At 34.5% G+C, this 14,255-nt stretch overlaps 1 protein-coding gene across 2 annotated transcripts in view; it reads right to left on the bottom strand.

The window, feature by feature from the left end:
• LOC129220260 (motile sperm domain-containing protein 2-like) overlaps positions 1–14,255 on the bottom strand; it is a 73,327-nt gene that overhangs the window by 29,716 nt on the left and 29,356 nt on the right. For both annotated transcript variants that reach the window (XM_054854642.1, XM_054854643.1), the window contains exon 2: positions 2,191–2,337. In XM_054854642.1, coding sequence (XP_054710617.1) covers positions 2,191–2,337 — 147 coding nt within the window. The remainder of the gene's footprint in view (positions 1–2,190; positions 2,338–14,255) is intronic.

Genomic DNA, 14,255 nt, shown 5'->3' with positions numbered 1-14,255 from the left:
TTACAACTCTGCAAGTTGGTACGAGTTATTTTGAAACCTGGGGAAGGGGTGCTTTTTTATCCAAAGGGCACCATAATGCACTTTTAATATGTTTATTTCTAGTTGACGATTTAAATCTTTGCGAATCAAAGATTGCGAAGCAATCTTCGGGGGTTGGTGAGCAGGGGCAGAGCCCCCTAGTATGGAAACAAAGTTTCATAAAAACAAAGTATAAACTTATTAGAGTTATCAAACATTAACAGAATGTCTTAAACAAAAATGAAATTACATCTTTCTTTAAAGGTAACATTCGTGTTATATCAAAACCATGAAGTATTAAGTTCAAGTTTTGTACCGGGTAATATCAAAACACTGTTATAATAATTGCAATTTCGGTATCATGTAATATTGAAACCTTTCTGTACAACTAACGTGTTATACGAGAGATGCCTGTATAGCAGTTACAATGTGCGAGAAATAATATTTGGTTGTCCCAAGGCCAATTCATCTTCTGGTTTTGGAGGGGGTCAGTTCTGGAAGGTCATAAGTATCATTTTTGAGCACAAATAAAGGGTCTGTTGGGAGTATTTTTTGAAACATAAGACCTCAAAACACAGCTTTAGGCTATCTTTGGTCATTTAAAGGGAATGTCATAACACACATTAACACTCTCTGGATCTGTGCCTGGATTCCGCCTCCCTCCCACCTTGAAAACATCAGACAGAAAAACCTAATCAGCACATCTCTCTTCTGAGACCTATCTTTCCATTAAATTTTGTTTGAATCCTTGCTTCATTTCTTGAGATATAACAGTCACACATAAAGAAAAAACATTTGATTGCTCTATCACTTTTGCAGCTTTTGGTGCCAAAATTGAATAAGTATTTGTACACTCTGGGAACCAAAGTTCGTCTGAATGCATCCATTACTCTTTCAAACATAGTACGCATAATGAAGAAAACTTTCCATTAATTCTCTAACTCCCTTGGGGAAACTAGCACCAAAAACTAAGCACCAATTCACATGTAGGTTGTGTGCCAAAATTTGTTCAACTTCATGAAGTAGATTTTGAACTAGACTAACCACAAAACATTGGTCACAAGCACAGATAGTTTCAAAAAAAAGTTAAAATTTATTCTGTAAACCTCAAAATATGTAAACCGACTGAAATTCTAATACTTTCATGAATGCAGTACTACTTACTTCTTTACATTAGATATTAGGGTGTCCCCCCCCCCCCGAAAAAAAAGTCTTATTTTTCAAGTTGCACACCCTCTCATATTTTTTCTTTTAGGTCAAAACAATTGCAAAAAAAAAAAAAAAAAAGATTTATGATTTAAACAACAGCAACCTTTCTATTTTATTATTTTTTTTCTTAAAAAATCACTGCCTTGTTTATAGTGTTTTAATTTTGTGCAAATGGTTGGACAATATTTTTTTTTTTTTTTTTTGTTTCATTGTAACAAATTCGTTGAGAATGGTGTTAACTGTTATATTTAACAGTATTTTGCTGTTAAAGAAAAATTTCAGCTCTTTCTTTTGCAATATTATTCATTTCTAATCAGCCAACTTCGTTTGAACATATGAACCCAGAAGGTTCTTCAAAACCTTTCATCTATAACAACCCAAAATATCTGTGCTTTTGAAAAGACACAAATCGAAAATAAACACTTTGAAAAGAAAGAAACAAATCATGATTAGTAGTAGATTGTTCTTTTCGCGCAAAAGGGGAGAGGAGGGGGGGGGCTTTGTTTTAGGTTTAAATTTGGTAAAATAATCGATTATTTTCAGTATTGCAGCTGAGTGTAGCTCGTTTAGCCTATGTGTTCATTTATTTACTTGCCCAAATGGTTTTCAGTCCAAAATAGTCAACAAGACACATTTTCAGCACCCCAAAGAGCTTTACTATTTGTATTTAATGTTCAGTGTTTTTTTTCTTTCTCCCAGAAATGAAATTCGCTATTCTCTTCATTTTCTATTCTAAAATATTCAAAAAATGAAAAAAAAAAAAAAAAAAAAATCATGATTTTTTGCTTTAAGAATTTGGAAGATGTGTTCTTTTTATAAAGTCCTCCCAAAAACGGGGGGGGGGGGGGCATTGATCCCCTCTGCCCCCTCATAAATCCGGCCATGCTTAGAAACTGTAACAGATAGTGTTTTAAGTAAAAATAAAATAAATGCATGCAGTTCACAAAGAATAGAAGGACATACTTTTCACTCCAAAAGATTTCCTCCATTTCAAAGATTCGTGTACCATTTCTAAAGCTGCTTCAAGATCACCTTTTTTGTGCAAGATGAATCTTTTGCAATAATGATCATCATTCCTAAATCGCTCAAGATCCTCTTCTTCATAATCGTCTGTGAAAAAGTAATAAAAATAAGTGAGCAAGTTTTGAAACTCAACTTCTTATGTGTTCATGTTTTTTTTTTAGCATTTCAAAACACCTTCAAACCAAAAAAGAAATACGATCATGAAATGTCGCATGTTATACTACAATACATTCAGGGCCATCCAAAGAGGGGGGGGGGGGGGGCAAACGCCCCGGGAGCCAATATATGAAGGGACACCATAAGCTAAGCTTTTACTACATTTCAAATTCTTTTTAGCATTATTCTTTTTTTAAAAACAGTTTTTTAAATCTAACACATCAGATTTCAGATTACTTGTTTAACTATATAATAATTGATTAAAAAATGTTCGATACTTTTCCAAAAATAAAAAAAGGCACCATTCTGTGTGTGGGAACAGGGCGTCGGAAAATATTCGCCCCGGGCGCCGTCCTCTTTTGAGACGGCCCTGAATACATTAACAAAGACATGAAACAGAGTTTTAAGGAGTTTAATCACATACAGGATTCGTAATTTGATTTTTTTTAAAAATCAAAAAAGTTTGATTTTTTTAAATTTAAATCAAATTTTTTTTCATTTAAATCAAATTTTTTTATTATTTCTTTTAAATGTTCAAAAATTTGTAGATATTAATTACTTTACATTTATAAACATAATATATTTCAAGATGAATCCACTCAACTTACTTTTAAAGTAAAGATAAGTTCTCTAACTATTCAATAACATTTTAAGATTTATAAATACATTACAATGCTTAGATAAGATGTGATTTTGTTTTATGCTTTGCTTAACCATAAGGTTTCCATTATCATGTACGTTTTTAGTGTAAAATATGTTGAACAATTACTTTTCTGAACTAGATTAGTCATGGTGTATAAGAAAAACTCCAAATTTTAATTTTAGTCTAAACTGTAATTTTGGAGTAAAAGTAGTATTGCAAGAATGAAAATCTGTTACACACTCAGAAAGAGGGATCTATGTAGTTTTGCCTGTTGAAATTAAGATAGTATAATACAGTGTAGTTAAATTTAGAGCAATACATTCTAAAAATGCAAAATTTATAAAAGTAAAATCAACTGAATTTAATCAATAATTTTGTTAAAATAATCACTTAATTCAAATCAATTGATTTAAATCAATGATTAAAAAAAAAAACTCACTTGATTTAAATCATGATTTTAATCACGATTTAAGTCAAGCTGATTTGAATCAACGAACCCTGATCACATACTATTTTTATATCACATTGCTTCTACAAGAATCTCGCTAAATATTGTCAAACTGACACCGGATTTGGCATCTCCTTTTTAGTGGCAAATTTGTCGCTTACTAAGAGATATATCACAGAGCTGGTGACAAACGATTGGGCATGAAAAGCTTTTAGCTATGTGATCACTAATTTACATTACTTCCGTTTGCATTGAAGCTAATATTGGTTGGCCTCCAAAAATCTTTAAACGGATCCAATTGTCACCAAAAAGGGTAGGGCACAACTAGATCCTATACAGAAGTTGCATCCAAAATTTCAATCTTCTACTACTTATTGATTTTGAGTTATGCGAGAAACATACTGACAGTCAACTCTCGATAACTCTGAAGTCCCAAGGGACTGGCTAAAATGTTCCGAGTTATTGGTAATTTATGAGAAGTTTCCACTTCAGTCTCAAGAGTTAAGGACCCAATGAAAACTTCGGGATAAAGGAATATTTGAGTTATAAGCTTCGAGTTATTGAGATTCAACTTTATGTACATAAGCACATCGTACAGGACATCAAAAACACTTGTGATAATTATAACTCGTGGTCAAATTGGAAACTGCCCATACATTCTTACGTACATATGCATATACAGACGTGATAAGAAAAACCCCTGAATCAAAATCAAGGGCGGATACAGGGGGGGGGGGTCATGACCCCCCCCCAAACTTGCAACAGTACTTGAATGTTTGCTCGAAAAAATAAAAAACTTGATTGTAAGAAGTGGATACAAGGAGGGGGGGGGTATCATGTGGGTCATGACCCTCCACCCCCATCCAAAGCTGTGACTATACTTTGTATTCTGTTTCAAGGTTCATTGCATTTGAAGTGAAAATGACTGCTTGAAAAAAAAAGTTGGGCCGAAACCATAAGAAACAGTAAATATAGTCCTCAAATACTTTTTTTTGGGCGGGGGGGGGGGGGGTATTAACTGTAACTTTTCTATTTATAGCATATGTATTTAAAATATGTAGACAGTAAAAATAGCGTTTTTTTTGAGACAATTTGCAACGCTGGGTTCAGGAGCCAGTATAATGAAAAGTAACAAAGAAGTGTCCTGAAGCCTGATCGCATTTTACGTAACAAATTTAATCGATAGATTTTGTAAAACCATATCCAAAGCTTCAGGCATCGCTTCAATCGATAAAACATTTGAGATGAATGTTTTTGAGAGAAATGTTTACATTTTTTATGTTAACTCTGTAGATTATAATTTTTTTCAGTTGTAATTTTTAGATAGTTTCATTTTTAGTCGTGCTGAGTTTATTTTTAAATGTGCTGTAAATAGTTTTAGTTTAAATCAAGGTTTAGGATTTAGTATCGTGCAAGAAATGTAAAATTTGAGCGTCATGTTAGCGCAAAACCTCATTATACTAACATTCTCGTAAACTAGCCCACCGTATTAGATGGCAACCCTGTTGAAAAAAGCTGCATTTGTTAGAAAAGAACTACATATAACAAGGGTTCCCAATTTTTTCCGACTCACGGCACTTTGAGGAATTAAAATTTTTTCACTGCACCCTAATCTGTTTCAATTATACACGCATATTGAAAATATGGACAGCTCGCGGCACTCACTTTGGGAACCCCTGACCTATAACAAAAACAATGAAGCGTTTGGATGACAAAGCAGTGCAGTCTTTTTTTTTTTTTTGGACTGTTGAAAAAACTGATGAACCCAAAACCGATGGAAACATATCTGGAGTTCCTGTATCAGCTCTGAGACGTCTTCGTCAAACTCCAATTTTCTACAATTGGAATTAATCAGTCAGTAATTTATCAAGTTCGCATTATATTTATGGCATATTTAATTAGATTTGCCACATTTTTAACTATTATTTAAAGTGATGTTATTTTTCTATGTGTCGAGTATCATGCAAATTTATAATCTAAGATGAGTATGTGTCTATTATTATGCAAATATTGAATCAACCAGGGGTTTTGTGATCCAAAATTTCCGAAAACTTTAAGTCGTCGTTTCTGAAAATTTTCGGCTTACATTCTAAAACTGAAAAATTATTTTAAAAGAAAACTTTTTAGATGATTTTTATCAATGATTTCAATGATTTTTGTTTGTAAATTTGAAGAATTTTTACGGAGGGGGGAGGGGGTTGTTCGTACAAGAAAATTTTTGTACGTAAGACTACGTTCTTGAGTATGACCCCCCCCCCCCTTAAAATGAAATCCTGTATCCGCCCCTGATCAAAACCCATTCAGAGGTGGTTAAAATGAAAATTGTCTGAAATTTCGGCGAACATTTTTCCGTAAACACAATACTTTTTGCACTTTGTAGTAAATAAAAGTATGAGGGAGGGGAGTACTATTAATAGAGATGAAATAGGAACTAATTTATTAGTTTGTTACAGTTTTCCGATATCTCGAATTTTTCAAGAATTTTAGATTTTTGGTTGCATTAACATTTTCTAACTTTATCATATTGCCGTTTAAACTTGGGGGGGGGGGGGAGAGATTAATAAAGTTTTAAAAAATAAAATAAAAAAATACACAAAGAAAAATAAATATTAACTTGAACTGGTTTCTAACCAATTCAATTTACATTTTTTGCAATCAAGATAGGAACATTTCAAAGGAAAAAAACGCTTCCAAGATTTAAAAAAAAAAAAAAAAAAGTAAAATTGAAGAAAGGACTAACAATCCTCAAAAACTGGATTAGAAAATAACGTTTACAAAAAGATAAAAAGAACCTGAACTTTTATTTCGCTAACTTTCGAAACTGTATGCTGCAACAAAAAGCCCATGTATAACGTAAGTGAAAAAAAAAAAAGAATTAACAATAAGATACGAAAAGACTTCTTGTCTGCAAAATAAATACAGTAGTCCCTCATTTTACGCTGTTTTGATTATACGCGGTTTAAGATTTGATACCTTCATTTTATTTTACGCGGATGAGTTTCGGTTTTACGCAGATGCGGCAATGCAAACAGATAACATTTTCCCTTCTTTCAAAGTCCAAACTCCTAAAGATTGCAGGTCACACGTAATCAACTGCATTTTGGCGTGCTAATAATCGAGCTTGGGCCACTAAAGACATTTTATGCGATTGGTTCCAGAGCTCTTTCCAGAAGTAATGTTATTCAACTCACACAGTTCAGAACTCACTGGAAAAAGAGCTTTTAGGAGTGACAAATGAGGACAAAACCAAGGAGGATACCGACGTCGGTGAGGCAAAACCAAAAACGTTCACATTGAAAATTTTGAGCCATTCCTAGAAATGATCTTTCTGATTTGTAAGTGAAGGAAGATTCTATCATGGAAATAAGGCAACTGGTCATGGATGCATTAATGCCCTGCAAAGAATTAGAGAAAAAAAGTTCTTAATGACTGCCAAAAGACTATCATAGCTATAGCTCCTCTTTATAAACAAAACACGAAATTAATTTATGTTTTCTTTTGCATAAAAATCGATTCAAGTACACACAGGCCCGACTCCTGGGGTAGGCGACCTAGGCGGCCGCCTAGGGCGGCAGATTTTAGGGGAGGCAAATTTCGAAGTTAAAACATTATTTTAGAAAAAGTATGAATATCTGTTTCAGCGCTATAAGATTCCCAGTTTCATTACTTAAAAAAAATAATTTAGACTGTGCACCAGTGCTCGGATATGCAAGACATAGTTCGGAATTTAACTAGACATTCAATTTAATTTCCGAGGCGGCTAATTGCGCGATTTAAAAATCTTTTGAAGATATTAATATCGGCTTAAGTGCCATAAGATGCACTACTTAAATGCTAAAAAAGATAATTTAAAGTGTGTACCAGTGATTGGATATGCAAAACCCAGTTCAAAATTTAACTAGAAACTCACTTTAATTTTAAGCACTTAACCATTATTTTTATTTTATTAATATAAAATTATTTTACATTATTATTATTGTCATTATTATTTAATAGGGGGGAGGGGTAGGCGGCACTTGTCAATATCGCCTAGGGCGGCAAAACTACTAGAGCCGACCTTGAGTACACATTAAACTTATAATACAATTAGTCATCACTAGAAGGAAGTTTTTTTTTTTTTTTTTTTTATCTACGTAACACTACTATTAGGTCTCAATTTACGCGGTTTCGGTTTACGCTGCATTTCCGTGGGACGTAACCCTCGCGTAAAACGAGTCTACTGTACTCAAATATTTAAAAAAAAAAAACCTTTAAAAATAAACAAGATGAGAAAAGAATCAATCGACTGAAAATAAACACAAAATAATAATTTAAAAAAATAAAAAACAGATCACATGACTGACAATCTACCAGCGATAACACGACACCGGCGGATCAAAAGCTTTTTTAAAAAATTTAAAAGTCGGAAAATATGAAATATTGACTTTTTTTAACAGTTGGATTTTGGTTGTAAAACTTTTCAAACAATGCATGTTTTCGAGCTTTCTTTGATTCAAGTCAAAAAAAGTTAAAAAGCGTTTTTAAAAAGCATTTCCCCTCCCTTCACTACACTTGTTCAAAATTGCTTTTACATTGAATGTAGAGCACACAAACTTTAGAGCAGATAACGGTAAATTATAAGCAATACATCTCTACTAAATGTAAAAGTCAATGTCTGTGTGTGTCCAGACAAAGCTATAGCACTTACATACTTTAAATTCGATGGACCTCGAAGCATTCTTTTTTAATAGTAAAAAAAAAAAAAAGTTAAATGAATTTTTAAACACAATCAGTCTCAAAATTTCCTTCAATTCCTGAGTCGGCCGTCTTGCGTAGTACATATGCGCAGAAGATCTGAAGATTAAAATTTTGAGACAGTGACGTGATTAAAAATTCGTTTAAAATTGTCAAGTCCGAATATTTAAAAAAAAAAAAATACGCTTCGAGGGGCATCAGATATTGCAAACCACATATAAACCAAATTTCCAGTCTGTAAGCGATTAGCTTCGACTGAACATCATACACAAGCAGACAGAGATTGACTTTAAAATCCTTAGAAATTGTTATTAATTATCGGCTTCAGCGATTCCCCCTCCGCTCCCTTTCAATTTGTACAGTATTATAAAAAAAAGTTAAAATTTATCAATCTTAAAAGCTCTATAAAGTTATTGGTAAAAACGACAACGGATAGCTCAACTAAATGGAATTTCTTAAATTATACAAAAAAATCTGAAAGAGTATTATTTCCAAGCCCTCTTTTGCCGAGTCCCTGGTCATGTCGGTATTGCAGGCAATGAGGTAGCAGTTACAGCTGCTAAAGATGTAAATGCGAAGGTTTATGATCTTGGTCTTTTTGAAAACATCAAAAAGTCCGTTACCGACTGACTGTTTTAAAAGCTAATGTCAGCGAAACTGCAGTGGGAAAACGCAGAAAAAATAGCACTTCATCTCACAGCTTTACTTCAGAAAACTTTAAGACATCAAAGGTCACCAGAAGAGAGCAGGTTAAAACGAGCTGATGTGTGCATCACATGACTTCCTTTTGTTAGAAATAGAATTTCTACAAATATCTCTACACTTACTTTTGCCCAGGTAACTGAACTTCACGATAATCAACCGATGCTTTTTCGGATCAACGATCCGAGTGAATCGGAAGTGAGTGATCGGATCGGAAGGGTGACGTAACAGACTCCCGCCATTGGCTTAGCAGGGAGGCGTCTCTGCCACTTGGTGCATCCTCATTGGTTGCGCGGATGTGAGGGCATTGATGTGAATAATGATGAGGACAGACTATTTAATAGCGATCGGAGCTGAGATTCGCTCTCTCTTAAGACTCGTTCGGTGATGTCTGTCCTGTAAAAGGTAGCTAGGGTAGAGCTCGTATTGTTCGGCGGATTGCCGACTGTGCTTGGCTGATCGTAGTAATAGATTAGCGAGCCGTATTAGGATGAGCTTAACTTGCTAGTCATATTTAATTAATCTTTTTTTACCTTTGGCTTCAGTTATGTTTATACAATTATATTTACATTTTTTCACTTGTTAATAAATTCTAGTTATTTTTTAAAGAAGTCTCTTCATCAGTTATTCACAGAAAGTAGATGAAATGTTAGTTCTTTCACTAACTCTGCAAGAAGTATTACAGTTAACAGGTGGTATCATTCATCAATGGTATCAAGATGGTTATGGGCTATTCCTGCCATAACTGACATTTCACGCGCAAATTTTTTTTTTTTAAACCTTGCTTTCTGTGAGAAATTGAGACTGTTGGTGAAGGAGGGGCCGAAGATTTTTGGAATTATATTTTTAGAGAATGGCGTGCTCTAGCATAATGATAGAGAAATTGAAGGATGACAACTACTCTTCTTGGTGCAGTGATATGAAGTTTGTTCTCATCGACCGGAATCTATGGAATATCGTCACTGGAAAAGAGACCAAGCCCGAAATTAGCACGGATAGAGGGGTTACCGCGAAAGACGTCGCAAATTTCGAAGCTAGGAGACAATCTGCTGTTGCCGTGATATATCTACACGTCGGAGATGAATTCAGGAAAATTATTGAGAATACCGAAGATCCCCACGAAGCGTGGAACCAATTGAGGGAAAACTACTTTCCAGACAACAGAAGTATCAAGATGAAGCTCTTTTCGGAGTTAACCTCATCTAGAATGGAAGAAAACGAGAAAATCAACGTATTCGCAGCCAGATTGAGGAGAATTTACGATCGTATGAAGGAGTTCAAGACCCCATTTTCGGAGGAATTTCTGTCATTCCAACTGCTCCGGTACCTCCCATCCTGTTTCGACGGAATTGTCCAGAGTATACTGCGGAGAAGTGATGAAGATTTCATTTTTTCAAAGATTGTGTCCGACCTGGTAGCTGAGGAAAATCGTCTATCTTTGAGAAATGATGATTTTGACATTCAAGCCAAGACAACTTTCGCAGTAAACAAGGACTACAACAAAAGCGTAACGTGTTTCCGTTGTCGAAAGACTGGTCATATCAAGAGGTATTGTCCTGAAGCAAAGAGTCGTCCCTTAAGTCCAAGGAGAGGTCGTTCGAGATGGAAAAGGCGCGGTTCTCAACGGCGAAGTGATGACCACCACCGTTCTCCATCGGCTGATTTTTGTGAGTATGAAGATTTCTTTTTAAGTGAGGCAAACTGTCTAATGGATAGATCCAGTTCATTTATCTTTGATTGTGCCGCCACCCACCCAGGGCCTGATTACCGCACAGGCCTACTAGGCCTGGGCCTGGGGCCCCCTCTTCCTAAGGGGCCCCCAATTACTTAAAGAATTATGTATAGCATTACAGCTATACAAAAAATACACACATTTTTTAAATAATAGCCTTCATGGGGCCTCAAAATTATTGTGGGCCTTGGGCCTCACTTTTAGTTAGTCGGGCTCTGCACCCACCACTTCTCAAAGGACAGAGACATTTTTCAGAACTTTGTAGAATTAAGTAACAAAGAAATGGCTGTAGCCATTGAAGGTAAAACATTCCCGATTGAGGGAAAGGGGGATATTTATTTAAGATTTGGTAAAAGAAAAATTGTTTTAAAAGATGTACTTTACTCCTCCAAATTGAGACGAAATTTAATTTCGGGATCTAAATTTGATAAAGGTGGGGCAAAATTTGAAGCTAAAAATGGTATTTTGACGGTATCAGACCAGAAAGGTGTTATTTTTAAAGCATTTTTAAATAATGGTATATATTATGTAAAACCCCAAAATGTTGATAAATGTTTTCAAAAGTCTAGTCACGATAACGTAAATTTGAAGGATAAACAAAACTCTAGTCATTTTTCTCGTAATATCGTTAATGTTGAATCTTCAAATGTTGAATCCTTAGAAATTTGGCATAAAAGATTAGCCCACGTAAATGCTGATTGTATAAAGAAAACCAGCAACTTAGAAAGTGTACGGGGTTTGCCAAAATTCAAAGGGGGGAAATTTAATTGTGAAGATTGTAAATTGGGAAAATTTAAAAGGGTATCCTTCAAACCCATTAATAAAGTTAAATCTGAAAAACCTCTTGATTTAATTTATTCTGATGTTTGGGGACCATATCCCGTAAAAGGAAGAAATGGGGAGAGATACTACGTGTCAGTCATTGATGACTATTCCAAACGAGTTTCGCTGTATCCGATCAGAGAAAAGAGGCAAGTAACTGGTATCCTTATTCAGCATATCAGGAGGGCTGAAAGATTTTTAGGAAGTAAAGTGAAAGCTATAAGAACTGATAACGGAGGGGAATATGTCAATAATGAATTTCAACACTTTTGTAAGAATTCTGGTATTTCTCACGAATTAACAAACTCTTTTTGTCCAGAACAGAACGGTGTCAGTGAAGTATTTAACAGGGTAGTTGCTAATGGGGCCACTGTATTGCTTGAAGAAAGCGGTCTAGATAAAAAGTTTTGGCCAGATGCAATGTTGCACTTCGTTTACACCTGGAACAGAGTTTGCCATTCGGGTCAAAGAAAAACCCCATTTGAGCTTTATGGGGGAAATATTCCTTCAGTAAAACACCTTAAACCATTCGGAATCGTGTCTTACGTCGGAATTCCGAAGCAGAAACGTAATAAACTAGACTTAAAAGCTAGAAAAGGTGTTCTCATTGGATATGCCTTTAAGACGAAGGGTTATCGTGTTTATTTCCCAGAAACTGATAAGGTTGTAGAAAGCATTAATATTTCCTTTAATGAGAATTTATTCTATAAAAATGAATTTAAAAGTAATCGCAGTGGAGCGGTGATGGGCCATTGTCATTTTGACGACAAATCTAATTTTTCTTCAGATGATGAAAGTTCCGTGTACGAAGATGCGAGCCAATCCCAGAACGTAGAAACTTCTACGGGTTCAGATCGCGAAATCGACACTACGTCGGAAGATGAAAGTTCCATTGATGAAGAAGTTAGACCCCTAAAAGAAACAACTTGGTTTAGAAAAATAGCACCGCGGAAAGATGGATCGCGAACGGATGTGTATTATTACGAAAAAAATAGTTCGAAACGGTTAAGATCCATTCATGATATCAGAAAGTATTGTAACAGAAATGCTATCGTTTTTGAACCGCATATTTTTAATTTCCAAGGTAAAAATACGTATGAAGGGGAAGTTAATGATCAATCCACGAGCGCGAATTTTTCTCAATTATGACTAGATGAAGAAGAGATAATTATTCCAAATACTTACAAACAATTTTTAAAGTCAAAACAGAGGGAAAACTGTGAAAATTCCATGAAGGAAGAAATGAAAGTTTTTCGGGAAAGAAGGGTATGGACTTTGACACCACTTCCAGAAAACGCGAATGTAATAGGATGTAGATGGGTATATACTGTTAAACGAAACGAACAGGGCCAAATCGTAAGGTGGAAATCAAGATTGTGTGCACAAGGTCACAAACAAGTTCAATTTGATTCGTACGATTTAACATTCAGCCCAGTTGTATCATTTAGTGTAATCCGTTTCTTTTTCGCATTTCTTGTAATTTTTCAAAAGTGGGAAAATATCCAGTGCGATGTAAAATGTGCATACCTTTATGCTCCCTTAAAAGAAGATGTGTTTATGCAACAACCTCCCGGTTTTGTTGAAAAAGGGAAGGAAAACTATGTGTGTAAACTTTAAAAGGCAATTTACGGACTTCATCAAAGTGGTCGAAATTGGTATTATGAAATCGACAGCGTTTTAGCAAATATAGGTTTTAACAAATTTCAAAGGTGTAATTGTGTTTATATTTTTCAATCCAAAGTAATACTTTTATTATATGTTGATGATATTGTGTTATTCGGGAAAAATAGTAAAAATATTGAATTTGTTTTAAACTTGTTGAACAAATATTTTGACCTTAAAATTTTGGGAAAAACCAAGACACTACTTGGTGTAAATTTTGAAGAATATGAAAATGAAATTAAAATGCATCAAACAAATTATATTACAGAAATTTGTGACCGTTTTAGGCATTTTAACTTTCCAATTTCTTCATTACCTATAAGTAAAGGTATAGTTTATTCCAATTCAAATTGTCCTCAATCAGAAAGTGAAAAACTTGAAATGTCTAAAATTCCTTATAGAAATTTGTTAGGTTGTCTCGCATTTATTGCAAACCGGACCAGACCGGATATTTGCTACGCCGTAAACATATTCAGCCAATTTCAGTCAAATCCTGGAATGTTTCATTGGGGAGGATTACTTAAATTATTAGGTTACGTGTCTCACACTAAAGATTTCAAACTCAGTCTAAAATGTAACAAATTACAAATCGTGGGATTTAGCGATGCTGATTTCGCCAGTAACAAAGATGATAGAACTTCCTTAGGGGGACAAATAATTTCACTTGATAATGCTCCGATTTCTTGGCGTACGTTCAAAGAAAAAAGCATATGCTTGTCAACCATGGAGTCAGAATTCGTTGCACTTACGGAAGCAGCAAAAGAATTGCTATGGTTTGACAGAATTTTAGATGAGTGCATTAACTTTGGAATTACCAATAGCCAGAAAGTAAAATCAATATTGTATGCGGATAATCAGGCCACGATAGATTTCTGTAAATCCCCAATTGAAAATTATAGAACGAAGCACATCGATGTTAAATTATTTTTTGTGAGGGACTTAATTTATCAAGAAATTTTCGGCATTAATTTTGTAAGAAGTAAAGAAAACCAAGCTGACGTATTTACAAAACCACTTTCTGGAAATGAACTTGTAAAATTTTGTGAAACAGTTTTTCATTAATCACTTTTGCTAACGATGAATATTCAATTTTAAACATGTAATTT

Source organism: Uloborus diversus, chromosome 4, assembly GCF_026930045.1.
Source record: "Uloborus diversus isolate 005 chromosome 4, Udiv.v.3.1, whole genome shotgun sequence".
In the NCBI taxonomy this organism is placed as follows: Eukaryota; Metazoa; Arthropoda; class Arachnida; order Araneae; family Uloboridae; genus Uloborus; species Uloborus diversus.
The sequence above is the reverse complement of the archived record's forward strand: the minus strand, read 5'-3'. Positions and strand labels throughout refer to the sequence as shown.